The following is a 16,004-nucleotide window of genomic DNA, read 5'->3' on the forward strand; positions in this document are numbered from 1 at the left end:
GTAAAGAATTACTCAAGCTTCTCCACTGCTAACAGCCCTTATACCCCCTCATTCCACCCCAAGGGCTTCCCAACGTCTGTAGTACAAAGTACAAGGTCTTTGGCTAGATATTAAAGGCCTGCAACCTAGTTTGGTCCACATTCCAACCTACAGGAACATCCTTGTGTTCAAATTCACTTCTTTCCCTCCCTTGCACTTCATAACGGTTCCTACATTTGCACTTTAACTTGCTTTGATCTCTTTACCAAGACCGTCCTGCACCCTTCCCACAGAAATTTGGCTTGCATTTTTTTTTATTAAAAAAAAAAGCCATAAGGTGTCACTAAGGACCTTGGTGGTAGGCCAGCACAACCCAAAAGTATTAGGTGTCACTTGTACGTGCAATTTTCAAGAATGCAAAGCCCTATTTAGAAAACAACCCGAACTCCTCAGTCACGAGTGCCTGATTTCCTGAGGTTATACAGAGATGAAACTAACAAACAAAAATTAACAAATGAACTCAATAAGGAGAACAAACTGGTGGCTGCCAGAGGGAATGGGTGAAATAGATATAGGGGATTAAGAGGTACAAACTTCTAGTTATAAAATAAATAAGTCACAGAGATGAAAAGCCCAGGATAGGGAATATAGTCAATAACATTATAATAACATTATATGGTAACAGATGGTGACACTTTTCCTAATGAGCACTGAGAATAGAATTGTCCAATCAATGTTGTACGCCTAAAACTAATATAACACTGTATGTTAATTATACTTCAATAAAGACAAGTGGAGAGATGAAAAGCAAGAGAGAACAGGAAGGCACAAGGAGAAAGCGAGTAACTTTCTCCTGGGACTATCAAAGGGGAAATTGAGAGGCCTCAGGGGAGGAGACCCGCTGGTGGGGAGGGGGGCGGGGCCGGTGCCCTAGTGCCGCGGAAGGGAAGGAATCCCAGACCAAGAGCCAAAATGGGGGTCTGGAGGACACTTCTGTATCTTTGCGGGGGGGTGGGGGTGGGAAACACTTATTTTTACTGCATAACACAAACCTGACAAGAAAAGCCCTCCTCGCATTTGGCCGCCGAACCACGTGGCATCCCTTTCCTGCAGGTGACGCAGGGGTATGGGTGGGGCCTCCACGGAATTTGTTCTTGGTGCGGACAGAGAATCGAACTTCTCCAAACCGCTTCAACACACACTGGCAGAACTACTACTGTCACTTCACATCCTCCCGGAGTGGGCAGAAAGGTAGGCTCTAAACATTTAACAGTTTTACAGTAATCCGCGTCTTTTTCTAACGGGACCAGCTCCGCTACTTTCCACTGCTTCCCCAACACACAGGACAACCCCTTAGCGCGCAAGCGCACTTCTTGCTTAAGCGCCAAGGCGGGATCGAGGCTCTTGTCTCGCGAGAGTGGGCCCGTCGGTCTTCGTTGCTCTCGCCCCACCCCCTCCTTCTCGCTCGCTCTCTCCCATCCCCCCAAGCCAGTCGCTCTGCTGCGCAGCTCTCTTAGCGGTTGTCGCTGGTGGAGGCGGTTGGAAGAACCGTTGTGGCGAGTGCTACACGAGACGAGCGACTTCTTCCTCTTCCCGACCGGCCCCGCGAGCACCGGAGTCGGCGTTACTGTCGCCCGACAGGGTATCTGAAGTAAAAGGGGGTAGGTTGGGCTGGTGGTTTCGAGAGCGGAGTCGGGAGAAGGACGCAAGAGAGACTGGGAGGGGGTGGGGTGGGGGGGGGAAGTGTGGAGGTCGCCGCTCGGAGGCGGCCAGACTGCGCCTCCCAGGCGATCTCCCACTTCAAGGAGGGCGGCCTGCTGGGGGGAGGACTTGCTCGGGTGAAATTCAGTGGACGAAACTGAGGCCCGGAGTGGGGGTCATCCAGCATTTCCCCTCTTTCCGTGCTGGTTTGGCCTCCGCCATTTTGAGTACGGTGGCGCCGCCACCTCGGCTTCCCGCCCTTCCCCTCTTTCTACTTTTTGCCCCTGAGCTTCCGAAAACTGATTTAGAAGGCCGGGACGGGGTGGGGGGGGGAAGGTCAGAGCGCCCCGGAAGGGACGAGGGTGGGGAACGAAGGGGGCCGGGGAAGGCCGGGGCATTTGGGGGGGGGGAGGGTCTGGGCTGGCGGGCGCGCTCCCGATGGAAATGGCGCCGGATGGGCCTGGCCTCCCACCGCGGCCTCCCTTCCTCCGCAGTCTCGGCAGGGCTACCAGGGCTGGCGGGACTGCGAGTGACTTCTGACGCAGATTCCCAAGATGAGAGAGGCTGGAGCTTGGGGAGGAAAGCCAATGGCGACGAAGGCGCTCAACTCCCAAATCCAGGACAAAGGAGGCAGTCGGCCTCCTTTGTAATTCCGCCGCCCGGTGGCGAAGGTTTTAAAGCCAGGCTTGGCTGCCGGACGGAGAGGGGGCGGGGGTGGGGCGGGGAGGGGCGTACTCTCCTTAGCTCTCTGGTCTCTAGGGCAGCTAGATAAACGAAAAGTCTCCGGGGAGGAATAAAGGACGCTTAGCCGGCCCTTATATTCCAGATTTGGAACTTCGAAAAGAGTACGTACTCATTTTCCAAAGGGTGTTTTTTTTTTTCTTCTCACGTTTATCTTAAACATAAACACTTTGTGGGTAAATGTTTTGTAAGCAGTAAGCGGGTGATCTACCAAATAGGAATGTGAAATGGGCATATTTCAAATAGGTCCAGTGAATTATAATAGCTTCCTGAACTTTTGGGCGGGGGTGGGTGGTTTAGCAATGGTTTTGTGTAGTTTGGCACATACTGGGTTATAATTTACGTAGGAGTTTTACCTTTGGGAAACAGTTGTTAAAACACAATTAGTGATGGTGATGGCATAAATTTGTGTACCATTCGAGTTACTGAGTTTTCAGTATTAAATCTCCAAAGGTTACATGTTGTGCAAAAAGGGTGTAGAAGTAAAATACATCAAAATAGAGTTTATTTTACTTTTGGTAGCTAAGCATGTTTTTTTTAGTATAGGACTCTGGTAGTATTATGACCCAGAAAACAGGCCTACTCAACAAAAAGACAAACCGAAAGCCCAGTCCTGTGGTGGTGTGATGATTTTTGGTCCTTAGAACACAAGAGAACTGGGTCTGTACTTTTCATTGAGTAGGGTACAAAGTGACAGGCAGCTTGAGAGTAACAGTTTCCAATAATAGCTTTGAGTCCTTACAAGAACTCTATTACCTACTTTTTTCAGCTTTAAAAAACAACCTTCCTATTGTTGAAGACGGTCTGATTTTTAGTAGCTCTTGAAAAAAGTCCAGTTTCCTGTAAAATAGTACATCATAAAAAACTGCTTCCCTGATTGGATTACCCTAGAAACCTTTTTCTGCCCTCTTTCATCTGCATCATGATCTGGAAATCCATCTGATTGCCTTTATATTTTTAATAACCAGGTTATTTTTTTGGTGTTCTTACTTTGGTAAACAAGTGGCTGAGCTGCAGTAGGTGATGGTAACTTTGTTTTAGAGAAGAACTCCTTTATACATTCAGACTTCACCTCCCTTTAGGTATTAGTGGTGTGTCTACTTTTTCTACTGGAAAATTAAGGAGCAAGCACGTTGGAAAGGGGAAATGATGTAAATTTTTCATTTTAGTTAGTACCACTTTTTGCCAAAGTTTGAAGAACATTCTCATTTTTTTTTAGGACCAGCTGGCTACCATTTATAAAGTTATCTATTGGTGCATCACACCCTAACTTTATGTATTATACTTCAGAAGATAGTAGTATATGCCTCTGTGTTATAAAGGAATTCAGTGTTTCATTTGACCTCTGTTAGGTGCTTAGCAGCTTTGAGATACAATTCACATACCATAAACTTCACCCATTTAAAATCATACCGTACATGGACTTTTGTGACTGGCTTCTTTCACTTAGCATAACTTTTAGGAAATTAAACTTCTATTCAAAACTGACTACAGTTATCTTAGTTCAACTGCTGGTATTTTTAATTGGTGCTAACACTTGGCAGTCTTAAAGCAGAATTGAGATTAGTCATGACATTGTTGGAAAGAAAGGTTGAGATGGATTATCCTGAATAATTAGTAAACTCTAGGTAGTTTCCGGGACAGCTTTATTAATGTACTACAGCAGATTGTCTTTTTGTATGCCTTCAGAGTTTGTCTTGGTTTTGTTTTGTAAGTAGAATTCTAGAATCACATTTTGAGTTTTGAAGAAGTCTAGTGTGGCTTTAAGTTGTGTACTCTTAATACATGTGCGGTGGAAAGTCATCCTATAAAATAGTTGTCTTCCGAATCTGGTTAATTTTTCGTCAACTTAAAATTGCGTTAATAGGATAGTGTGATTTTTATAGACTTAATATTTTGTTTTATATAGGTCTCTTTGGTGTGGACTGATGAAAAAACCAAAACTAGTTTGCTTGCTGGTGTTTCTTGGAAAGGGCTAAATTTTATAGTAAAGATAAGTCAATTTCCCATCCTTTTTTGTGTTTGTTCCCCAGTGTCTTTACAATGAAGAAAGAAATGGGCTAAATGATAAAAAGCATCACACTGTCTTTTCACAACAGATTAGATTGGTTTTGCAAAATACTAAATATTTTTCATGAGGAAGTAACGTGATGTTACCTCCTCTCCACTTTTTTCTTCCATTCTTGAATCATCCTTTATAGGGAAGTGTTTTTGTTTTGTTTTGATTTTTTGTTTTTTGTTTGTTTGGTTTTAAGTTTTGGGGGCTTTTTTTTTTTTGTTTTTTAAGAAGATCTTCAGTATGTCGTAACTTTTTTCCCAGACTCAATCAGGGTGTACTTTCGGGACTACTCTAGAACAGTATTTTTTATCTAGCTAACACATGTTATAGTAAACATTTCCAAAAGTCCTCACCCCACCCCCCCACCTTGACAAATTCTATGGAAGCAAGCCTAAGTTGACTTTGGAAACAACTTGTAATTATCTTTACTTCTTTTCAGGACTGGGGATAGTTTTCCATCCTTTAAGGTTCATTTATTTTGTTTGTGGTATATTTCAGTAGTTTTACAGGAGGGTCCCTTAAAATCCAGTAACAATGGCTACCATTGAATGATTGCCATGCTGCAGACTAAGCATTATAAATAAGTCTTAAAACAGTCTAGAGAGGTATGGGCACCACTGTTATATTTTAGAGCTGAACACAGAGGTTAAGTTTGTTTAATCAACCAGCCAGTGAATGGCAGAATAGGGATTCAAAACCAGTTTCTCTTTCTCCCTCTCTCTCTCTCTCCCCCTTAAAAATGCATATCCATTTTAGGTGCCTAAAAATTAGTTGTAATGTCTGATAAAAAAATCTTAGTCTTCCCACTTTGGATCTCTATGTCTAGAGTGACTGCCAGGATTTTTAAAACAGCAAAACAAGTATGCAAGGTGATTCATACGCAGAGGTATTTGATTAATAAACACATTCGGAAATTTTCTACCTTAGGTTATTTTAAATGCACGTATTCTAGGAAAAAAATTTTACTCTTTGCAGATGCTCCCCCTAACAGTTGGAGTGATATAATTAGATGGTGTGAAATCAAGTATTAGTGAACACTGTTATGAACTATCTTGAAGCGTAAAGGAATCAAGTGAACAAATTGTCTTGTTTACAGGGGAGGAGGTGGTGAGGGAAAGGTTTGAAATACTCAGGTGAGTAGGATTCCTACAGCTGCTTAGTGAAATTTGTAAGATCTGGTAAGTTTTTGCAGCTGAAGGACTTCTGCATTAGCCTCCTTAAAGTGTTCTGGAATTCTAAAAGAAAGGACTATTTTGGGAAGGGAACTGGGTGTGGATGGGTTCTTTTTGGAGGGCTAGGAGGGCTTCTCACTGTACCCTAAAATACTTTCTGAATGTGAATGTATTACGTTTTTTAAAATTTGTGTTTAAATGTAAAGCAGTGAGTGAACTGGTTTTGAATGTACTACCTCCAGTAACTTCCCAGTAGGTAGCTTCAAAAAACACCGGTACTGTTGGAAGGCATTCACTTTTGAGTGGACTTTAACCTCAATTTTAAAACTCACCCTAATTAACTCATTTTAAAACTTGCTTTAGAGATAGGAATTTTTCCTCCTTCAAAAACAATTTGATGTGTTCAGAATTGAAAGTGCATCTAAAAAGTTAAGACTTTTTGTAATGCCATTTTTCTAACATCAGAGAAGTACTCATTGACCTTTTGACTTAGGCTCTTGCTGTGAGTGGACAGTGGTGCTATGTGCAGCTTTTGAGTAATTAAGTTTTAAAGAATTTACATGATTCAAATGAATAATAAGTAAAACCTGAAAAAATGTGAATGAAAATTTGAGAGATGAGGAAAAGACTAGAGTTGATGTCAAGATGACAAGAAATAGAATTTGAAGACTAATATTGTAATTGTGTAAGCTTTCTTAAGATTGGGCATTATATAAAATTTGGCCCTTAGAAATTTGGTACTTTCTGGAGGGGAGGGTCAGGTATCACTCACTTTTCCCAGTCTTTTTGCCTGCCTCAAAATGGGAAGGTGTCATGCCTTTGAATTGTGGCATTGTCAACAAGCCATATGTTACATTTCCTGTTGTGCACCACTGAGCAATGTTTCTTCAGTACCTGTAGCAAGAGTATATTTTGATTGACTGCTTTATGTGCTTGTTTATTTTTTATAGCATTTAAATCAAACGTTATTGAGATGGATTGGGTTATGAAACATAATGGTCCAAATGACGCTAGTGATGGGACAGTACGACTTCGTGGACTGCCATTTGGTTGCAGCAAAGAGGAAATAGTTCAGTTCTTTCAAGGTACCTCTAGTATTAGTAGAAGTTTAGTAGTATTTTAATTTTATATTTTTATTATATTACTCAGTTTTTAATTTGTAAAACCCATTTGTTTCGGGGACTTTTGAGTACGATATCTTGGTTAATGTATTAAGTTATGAAATATGCTCCAGTTAATACTGAATACAGAATGTGTAGAATATGTAAAACCTAACTAATGTGCAATAAGCTTAATTGAGAATAATTATGTATGATGAAATGAACCATGAATTATATGGAGCATAGTTAAATTTGATTTAGCTTTTTTAATGTAATATAGGTGAGCTTTTAGTGTGTGTAATTTAAAAAGACTGGTTGCAAAAAAAATATGTAATCCAGTAATATTTGAAAAAATCTTCCGCTTGTATTACGGGGTGATGGGAAACTTAAGCTTTTTTGTTTTGTTTTTGTTTTGTTTAGACTTGTTTTAAATATTTGATTCAGATGGGAATGTTTCAGCCTTTAACACTGTTCCCCTTGATGGGGTTATTTGTCCTTGGGTTAAAGGGTTGGAAATCGTGCCAAATGGGATAACATTGACGATGGACTACCAGGGGAGAAGCACAGGGGAGGCCTTCGTGCAGTTTGCTTCAAAGGAGATAGCAGAAAATGCTCTGGGGAAACACAAGGAAAGAATAGGGCACAGGTGGGGATGGAGAGTTTGGGATGGTGTTAAATTTTTATTTTTTGGGGGTTGTGGGTCACTATTGCTTAATGGGGGGGGTTACAATAACATTTTTCTGGGGTAGTTTAAAAGAATTGATAATTATCTAAATTTAACTTGGAAACTACAGATTTGGGTGGGGAATTAATGCTAATAGTTTGCTTAAATTAAAATTAGATTGTTTCCATTTCTCTGTAGGATGTTGATAAATGCTTTTGTATAATCAGCTATTTTCTCTAAACACCTATTATGTACTAAAGGAAACAAGCTAAAAATATATATTATATGAATTATTTTCAAGTGACTAATTTGTCTATGTAAAACTTAAATATTAACTAAGTTTGTAGGTGTAAAAGTTAATTTATGGTGTATTTAGGCAGTTTAAATTGGGTTACGTATCTAGATGTAGAAAAACTTACTGCATTTTTGCCCAATATCTTATTTATTCTAATACATTTACGCTGAAACCTGTACCTTAAACCATTTTTAAATAGGTATATTGAGATCTTCAGAAGTAGCAGGAGTGAAATCAAAGGATTTTATGATCCACCAAGAAGATTGCTGGGCCAGCGACCGGGACCATATGATAGACCGATAGGAGGAAGAGGGGGTTATTATGGAGCTGGGCGTGGAAGTATGTATGACAGAATGCGACGAGGAGGTGATGGATATGATGGTGGTATGTGTATCTAATGAACAAAGGTTCTGTTGTCATTTTCTTAATGTTCCTGACACTTTGTCAAGAAATATAGAAATGGCAGTAATTTCAGTACCTACTAGGTTTTAAAACCTGTTCATGAAAATATGGATTCCCGTGGCCAGCTATGGGACTTGATTGATGCACATATTGGCACCTAGAGAAGTTATACAGAAATTAAAATGAAGATATTGGCATATTTTGACACTTTTTGTTTGACATCAGGATGAAAGTTAATTTTGATGTCTTAAATGTATTCTTTTGAGTTTTTTTTATTTCCACCGAATGTTACTGCTTTTTTTCACATGCACTAAGTTGGAAGTTGTAAACTTGTAATAATAACCAGACTGCTGACCACAAAATGATTTTATAAACTGGATTATAAAATTTATCTCTTGAAAGTGTATTCATGTATTTCTCATTAAATTACACAGGTTATGGAGGTTTTGATGACTATGGTGGCTATAATAATTATGGCTATGGAAATGATGGCTTTGATGACAGAATGAGAGATGGAAGAGGTAAATATTAAAGACATACTCCTTTTTAGGTGAATGTTAAGTATTTGTTTTACAACCATTTAGTGGTGGTAAAAGGTGACTTGCCTGAAATCGTCAGCTCGAGCATATTTCAGAACATACCTATGTGGGGCTTTATATAGATGTATACTTACAGGTAAATTCTCGATTCGATGTTTAGAACTACTAAGATTAACTGGTTGTCAAAGAAAAAGGTATAAATAGGAAAAGGTATGTGTAGGGAAGAAGTGTTTTGTTGAAATGCTTTACTACATGTATCAATAGTTGATAATTTTTGGAAATTTTATTCTCTTAGGTATGGGAGGACATGGCTATGGTGGAGCTGGTGATGCAAGTTCAGGTTTTCATGGTGGTCATTTTGTACATATGAGAGGATTACCTTTTCGTGCAACTGAAAATGACATTGCTAATGTGAGTAATTTTAGTAATTTATCCGTGATTCTATATTTTATCTGGTATCTAGTTTTGAAGCATTCTTAATGCTCTCATCTTTTTCTTTATAGTTTTAATGTCAAAATCCCTTTAATAGGAAATATGTACATATTCTTATCTTACTGGTTGACGAATATTTTTTTGTCCATTGTATGCTGACTTATCTGGGACTCAAGCAAGTAGAAAGTTGTATTCATAAAGTCCAGTTAAGAATTTAGTGAAAAGATTGATCAGCATAGAGTGGAGAGGACTGGAAGATAATTGCCCTTGTGTCAAGTTTTGAAAGTGGAAAATAGAAAAAGTGAATAAGGTTTAGTTGTTTGGTTCAGCTTTGTAGCTACAGCGTGATTAGAAACAGGAGCTGTGAAAATAATGGGAGTAGATGCTATTGCTGTTTTGAAACTGGTCGGTTTCAAATTGGTTAGAGTATCTGCAAACTTCAGTCCATGTGCATCTAGTCACACCCATTCATTTACCTGTTGAGTAGTTGCAGTAGACATCCAGTGGCCTACAAAGCCAGGACTATTTACTACGTAGCTCTGAAAGAAATTTACCTATAGATCTTACTGGGAACTGATTGGTCCTAAGTTCCAGGTACCTTTTAGGATTCCTTTAACCTGATTAACTTGTGATTTACAACTAAGTGATATATTTTGGAGCTATCCATGTACAGTTTGTGTCAGTTTGTCAAATTCCATTGGTCTGAATCATAACACCTAAATTCTCTGCACATGTTTCTAAGTCTCTGGTGACCTATTTATCCTTCAAACAGTAATTTTGAAATATCTTTCTTGGGAGGAGTGGGAACGGAGGAGTTAAATTCTCCCTCTTAGTGGTAGGGTATGAGACGTTTTCTTTTTTTTTTTTTTTTTTAAAGATTTTATTTATTTATTTGAGAGAGGGAATGAGATAGAGAGCATGAGAGGGAGGAGGGTCAGAGGGAGAAGCAGACTCGCTGCCGAGCAGGGAGCCCGATGTGGGACTCGATCCCGGGACTCCAGAATCATGACCTGAGCCGAAGGCAGTCGCTTAACCAACTGAGCCACCCAGGCGCCCCGAGACGTTTTCATTTATTTAGAGTGAACTATGCTTTGGGTTAGATTTTTATTATTAATTTTTTTTTACTCACTTAGCTTCCCCCCCCCCTTAGCTTACTTTATTTAAATTATTTTAAAAGGTTTTATTTATTTATTTGACAGAGAGAGAGAGAGTATAAGCAGGTAGAGCAGCAAGGAGAGGGGGAAGCAGGCTCCCTGATGAGCAGGGAGCCCGATGCAGGGCTCCATCCCAGGAGCCTGAGATCACGACCTGAGCCGAAGGCAGATGCTTTTAATGACTGAGCCACCCAGGCATCCCCACGTAGCTTATTTTAAAGAGATCGTTTCTTTGCATTTTCCTCTTAAGTGCATTAGTTTATATTTCCAGAACCTTTGTAGTTGATTTATTAGCTTTGCAATACAGGGCAGTAAAAAGGTTTGTTTTAATGGATGAGGGAAAACCAAAGTATGTGGTAATTTACTTTGAATCATCTCAATAGAAAAATTAGTGGGGCACCTGGGTGGCTCAGATGGTTAAGCGTCTGCCTTTGGCTCGGGTCATGATCTCGGTCCTGGAATCAAGTCCCACATGGGGCTCCTTGCTTAACAAGGAGCCTGCTCCTCCCTTTCCCTCTGCCCGCCGCTCCCCGTTTGTGCTCCCTCTCTCTCTCTGGCAAATAAAATCTTTTAAAAAAAATTAGTAATAAGTGTTTTCTTTTGTTTAGTTCTTCTCACCACTAAATCCCATACGAGTGCATATTGATATCGGAGCTGATGGCAGAGCAACAGGAGAGGCAGACGTAGAATTTGTGACACATGAAGATGCTGTAGCTGCCATGTCTAAAGATAAGAATAACATGCGTAAGTGGTATCCTTGGCTTGCTATCTCGTTTCTTAGATGTGAACTTGCTTATAAAATAACATTTGTAATTCCTCAAATGTAAGATGTTACAGGGTCTGTAGGTAACTCTTGGCAGTCACTGGGACCTGAAGCCATATGGCCTCTAAGATGGCTTTCCAGGGGGTTTTTTATTGAAGAGTTAATTCAGACTCAATACTTGACAGGTTATCTGAGCTCAATTAAAAAGGGAAAATAGGTATATTACTTGGCACTCACTTGAGTTCCCATGCCATTTGCAAATTACCACTTTTTAACCCATCCATTAAGTTAGTTGGGTAATTATTTCTACATGCCATCAGAGCTATTCTAAGCCATTAAATTTTACCCTGACCAGTGATTCCTAAATCTGGCTACACACAAATCACGTTGTAGTCAGTAAATAAGTTTTCATGGACATTATTTTCATGATTGGAATTCATTTCTTTGGACATGGAATGTATTTTTAAGAAGCACAGTAACTGATTCTAAAATAATGAATCAGCCCCTTTTATAGATGAGGAAACGGAGGCCCCGACCACGTTTTATGTGTAGTGTTGTGCAGTTTGGACAAAATTTGGTAGGTTAGGTTTTAGCCCTACCTGGCATTCAATTTATCACTCCACTAGGAAGTATAGAAATACACTTTCAGGCTAATACTAGCACAGGTTAATATTCGCTAATTATCCTTTTATTGATAAATTTTGATCCATCATTGCTTCCCTATTTTTGTCTTAAAGAACATCGGTACATTGAACTCTTCCTGAATTCTACTCCTGGAGGCGGTTCTGGAATGGGAGGTTCTGGAATGGGTGGCTACGGCAGAGATGGAATGGGTAGGTAAAGTTTTTAAAATGAGCAGAGTTACACACTTAGCAAACAAACTCACACTTTTTTTTTTTCCCCCCTTTTAAAGATAATCAGGGAGGTTATGGATCTGTTGGAAGAATGGGAATGGGTAACAATTACAGTGGAGGATATGGTACTCCTGATGGCTTGGGTGGTTATGGTAAGTGTCCTTGGTTACTGTGGTTTGATGTGTTAGTCCCCGTGTATGTAGATACTTTTTTAAATTCATGTATTATCTTCAATGAAGTATGCACGGATATTTCCTGCTAACAAGTCTTTTTTTTTTTTTTAAGGCCGTGGTGGTGGAGGCAGTGGCGGTTACTATGGGCAAGGTGGCATGAGTGGAGGTGGATGGCGTGGCATGTATTAAAGCATAACCACCAACATAAAAGTCCTGACAACAGCGTCTGGTCTACTAGACTTTCTTACAGATTTAATTTCTTTTGTATTTTAAGAACTTTATAATGACTGAAGGAATGTGTTTTCAAAATATTATTTGGTAAAGCAACAGATTGTGATGGGAAAATCTGTTTTCTGTAGGTTTTATTTGTTGCATACTTTGACTTAAAAATAAATTTTTATATTCAAACCACTGATGTTGATACTTTTTATATACTAGTTACTCCCAAAAGATGTGCTGCTTTCATAAGATTTGGGTTGATGTATTTTACTATTAGCTCTACAAGAAGTAGTGTAGTGCAATTTTAGAGGACAGTGGTTCACCTTTGCATAAACTACAAGTCTTATTAATAAGCAGACATCTGGAATAGAACTTGGAAAATAGTGTAACTTTTTTTTCTCCTGGACAATACTGTAAATATAAAAACCTAAAGATGAGTGTAGGTGGCTTCAGGAGTATAAACTCAGCTAATTTCTATTTTAGTCATTCTTTTCAAATGCCATTTATCCAGGCATAGCTCTGAAACATTGAATATCTTAAGAGGTATCTGGATTTCTGAATATTCCTAATTGTGTTACCTGGGGATGAGAATGTTGGAAGTTTAAATTCTAGCCCTAGATTTTAGAATAAAATTCACTCAGCACTTGACTGGAGTACCAAAAAATGTTTCCAAAAAAGTGATAGTTGTAAGTGATCTCAAAATGTCTTAGACTAGGTTAAGATTCTCAGTGACATGAGAATTCAGTACAAGAATATTTACTGTGGAGTATAATTCTCACAGCTGTATTTTCAGTTTTCCTGCCCAATAAAGCATATGGTTTTTCAATAACTGTATAAATGACTAAACAAATGTAAGAGACAAGTCCATGTGATAGTTTCAATTAAAATGAGTCCTGGAAGTTGGATTTTACATTTGATATCTGTTTGGAGTTTTAGAGCTATTGTGTTAAAAAATACTATATGTAGCAAGGAAAAGGTGCTTTTTACTTTTAATCCCTTTGATCAATATGGCTTTTTTTTTTCCAAATTGGCTAATGGATCAAAATGAAACCTGTCAATGTGAATTCAGTTATTGACCTTGTTACTTGTTTTTGCTAGAAATGTTCTTAATGTAATAAATATCAACGTGGGAGATAATAATAGTGTGGCCTCTGTCCTAGAATGCTTTTGTGTCGGTTACTGATTGTAAAATTGGTAGAAGATACTCTTAAGTGAACGTTAAATAAAGTGACACCTAAGGAGTGATTTCTGTTAGAGAAGGAAGTTGTGTTAGCTTAAATGGAACTTACCGGCTCAAGCAGTGATCCATTTTAATGTTTGTACCCCTCCCTTAAATTACCCATTTAAATATTAGGCTCATACCATTTACCTTTTTTAAAGATCCTATGTGCTTTTATTTTCCTAGGACCTGCCCTATTAAAATCTAAGTAATAAAGGTATAAAAAGTTATAAATGCAAGTTGCTCTTTGAAAGGCTAATTTTTTCATATCTTTTATTTGGTTTATAAAATTCACATTTTAAAACATTGCAGAGTAGAAGAATTACAGTCACAATTCCTTGGCACCATGATAGCATTATTATGGTAGTACTGGCTAGACAAGGGAATGGTATTTGAAATTTATTAAGATAAATACTTTCTGTGAGGGCAAATCTTTAAGATTAGAAAGTGTAGGTTCACAATACAAACTGGAAGTTTTATAACAAAATCCAACATTTAGTATAAATGGCTTTTAAATAAGAGCCCAAACTAAATGAAGCAAATTGTATTGCTATCATAAAAGCTTGACTACAAAAAGCCCAAAAATCAGTGGTGATTAAACAGGAGTTTTGAATAACAAAGAATTTAAGGGGGGACTGAAAATCATGGTTTTATTTGTTGAATGAAACCCAGCTTTGGAATTTAGGCAAAAATCACATTTTAAGATTTGTACTAATAAGCACAGTAATAAAAAATCTATTATTTGAAATTTCATTTGCTTATTCTCATTTTTAACAATCATAAAAATGTTAATCATCCCATCAATACAAAACAGTTCAAGAATATAATTCTCTTGACAATATTTCTGTTGGCATTCAAGAAAGACCACCTAAAAATCTGTACAGTTCTAACTGAAGACCTCAAAAGCTAACTGGATATGGAGAAAATAAATTCTCAAAATACTGGTTTCATACTTTGGCAATTTAGAAAATTAATTTTAAACCCTAGTGAAAGTATATATACTCTGAGGAAAGGATCCTGCAGAAGAAGTTACCCCATCTTAGGTGGGAGGGGGGGTGGACATGATTAATTCACTAAATGTAATGCTCCTAGGGAGTAACCAAAGATTCCTATCTAACCTGTTTGGAAGGTTCACAGACTTAAAGTGCATGGCTGAAGTTAATACCAAAGCGGGGGGGCGGGGGGAGATCTCCCAAGTGGTGATGCAGTTCAAAGAATTATACAAGGGTAACATTTTACATATTCTTGGTGTGCTAGAAGTATGGTAAAATGGGATTAGTGTTTATTAAGTCTTTCATGCTTGAAAGAGATCAAGTATTTCATGGCAGGGCTGATACTTCACTCTATACATAACTGCAGTAGTGGGTCACTACATTGTAATGCTTCCTAAAAGTTACTGGAATGGAAATAGAATAAAATTTTTAATTACTCAAATCCTATCAAAGGCAAACTATTTGAGGTTTCTCCTTTAATGCTTAGAGGAGAATCAATCAGGAGCCTGTAATCGCTTACTATTAATAAACATTTTTTTTCTGGGGATGGATTTTTTCCTTTTTAATTTGAAGAGGTGTGAGCCCTCCCTAAAAAAGTCAGCAATTTGGCGAGTCAGGTGTAGCATATGGAAAGTTGTGCAAGTAACAACTTAATGTAAAAGGCTGGTTTAACTTCCTTTCAAAATAAGGAAAAAGTTAAGGTAAAATAATACCTCTTTAACCTACTATATCTGAAAAGTATCAATAAATACATTGATTAGAAGAAGACCAAAAGGAAATTTTATAGAATAAAATAATTGGCCTTTTCTAATGCAAAATGGGCAAAGGAAGTGGGGCAGAAAGCACAAGTAATTAAGGTTGAAACCTTAGCAAGCTAATGAAAGTCTGTTGAACTGGAATATTAATACTTGTAAAAAGTTCAATGCATTTCTGATCTTTCTGAGAACTGTGAAGCTTTAAAGTGCATTAAAATTACAGGCACCATCAAATACCAACTTGACAATATGCAGAATAAAAGAATCTGAATCCCTGTTTTTAAGAAGGCCTTTACAAAATAAGGCAAATGTGTGTTAGCTCTGCTATCTGGCCTTTCTGGTGGCTTTATAAGTTACATGATTATTACATCAATTAGGAATTAAGTTATTTTAAAGCATGCCCTGTTGAAAGTTCTTTTTGAATAACAATGAGCTATTCTACAGCTTCTAATTCCTATGAACTGAATACATGGAAGATAAAACTGGTACCAATACAGTCTGAAAGCTGCTTAAGAAGGGCTGTCTAAATAACATCATGTACATGGTTCATACATTAACCGTTCATTGTAGGTACTTTCATACATAAGGACTTAATTCTGGAGTCTTACGGCAAATTAGATGAGCATCTCTGGATCAGCAATGCGTGACAGGAATCACAAACCCGTACTGGCTTTGGTGAAGAAGGCAAAGGCAGTTCATTGTCAGAGCAAGCATTACAGAAAATTTCCCCACAGTTTCTACAGTGGTGCTATTAAATGGAAAAATCAAAGGAAAAAACTGAGTTAAATTAG

General features: G+C 38.3%; 3 protein-coding genes across 8 annotated transcripts in view; 1 reads left to right on the top strand and 2 right to left on the bottom strand.

The window, feature by feature from the left end:
* Positions 1-593: 593 nt before the first annotated feature.
* LOC110589395 lies at positions 594-4,613 on the bottom strand. The gene is made up of 3 exons (XM_021699930.2): positions 4,579-4,613; positions 2,190-2,322; positions 594-1,625 (listed from the first exon to the last, which is right to left on the bottom strand). The coding sequence occupies exons 1-3, from the start codon at positions 4,611-4,613 to the stop codon at positions 1,014-1,016; spliced, it is 780 nt and encodes a 259-aa protein (XP_021555605.1). The 3' UTR covers positions 594-1,013.
* HNRNPH3 (heterogeneous nuclear ribonucleoprotein H3) lies at positions 1,305-12,649 on the top strand. 5 transcript variants are annotated; one of them, XM_021700059.2, is made up of 10 exons: positions 1,305-1,621; positions 6,603-6,737; positions 7,260-7,398; positions 7,911-8,095; positions 8,548-8,634; positions 8,948-9,063; positions 10,847-10,982; positions 11,739-11,834; positions 11,915-12,007; positions 12,141-12,649. In XM_021700059.2, exons 2-10 carry the CDS (start codon positions 6,626-6,628, stop codon positions 12,215-12,217), a joined length of 1,041 nt encoding a protein of 346 aa, XP_021555734.1. In that variant the 5' UTR covers positions 1,305-1,621; positions 6,603-6,625; the 3' UTR covers positions 12,218-12,649. The 5 variants fall into 5 exon arrangements, with proteins under 5 accessions (XP_021555734.1, XP_021555732.1, XP_021555733.1 ...); XM_021700057.2 differs by having other exon boundaries at positions 1,438-1,640; XM_021700058.2 differs by having other exon boundaries at positions 1,438-1,640; positions 7,911-8,050.
* Positions 12,650-14,181: 1,532 nt separating this feature from the next.
* RUFY2 (RUN and FYVE domain containing 2) overlaps positions 14,182-16,004 on the bottom strand; it is a 47,598-nt gene continuing 45,775 nt past the window's right edge. For both annotated transcript variants that reach the window (XM_044916045.1, XM_021700062.2), the window contains exon 18: positions 14,182-15,961. In XM_044916045.1, coding sequence (XP_044771980.1) covers positions 15,818-15,961 — 144 coding nt within the window. In that variant the 3' untranslated portion in view covers positions 14,182-15,817. The remainder of the gene's footprint in view (positions 15,962-16,004) is intronic.

The sequence above is a fragment of the Neomonachus schauinslandi genome, chromosome 6 (assembly GCF_002201575.2).
Source record: "Neomonachus schauinslandi chromosome 6, ASM220157v2, whole genome shotgun sequence".
Classification (NCBI taxonomy): Eukaryota; Metazoa; Chordata; class Mammalia; order Carnivora; family Phocidae; genus Neomonachus; species Neomonachus schauinslandi.

What these genes read in the sequence shown, in the direction of transcription:
- LOC110589395 (XM_021699930.2), bottom strand. Translation starts at nt 4,613, where the DNA reads ATGATTCAAGAATGGAAGAAAAAAGTGGAGAGGAG. An exon ending in AAGAAAAAAGTGGAGAGGAG is followed by an intron (nt 2,323 to 4,578) that starts GTAACATCACGT and finishes GGAATTACAAAG; the next exon opens with GAGGCCGACTGCCTCCTTTG. An exon ending in TCGCAGTCCCGCCAGCCCTG is followed by an intron (nt 1,626 to 2,189) that starts GTAGCCCTGCCG and finishes CTTTTACTTCAG; the next exon opens with ATACCCTGTCGGGCGACAGT.
- HNRNPH3 (XM_021700059.2), top strand. Translation starts at nt 6,626, where the DNA reads ATGGATTGGGTTATGAAACATAATGGTCCAAATGACGCTAGTGATGGG. An exon ending in AATAGTTCAGTTCTTTCAAG is followed by an intron (nt 6,738 to 7,259) that starts GTACCTCTAGTA and finishes CTTGGGTTAAAG; the next exon opens with GGTTGGAAATCGTGCCAAAT. An exon ending in CAGAATGAGAGATGGAAGAG is followed by an intron (nt 8,635 to 8,947) that starts GTAAATATTAAA and finishes TTATTCTCTTAG; the next exon opens with GTATGGGAGGACATGGCTAT.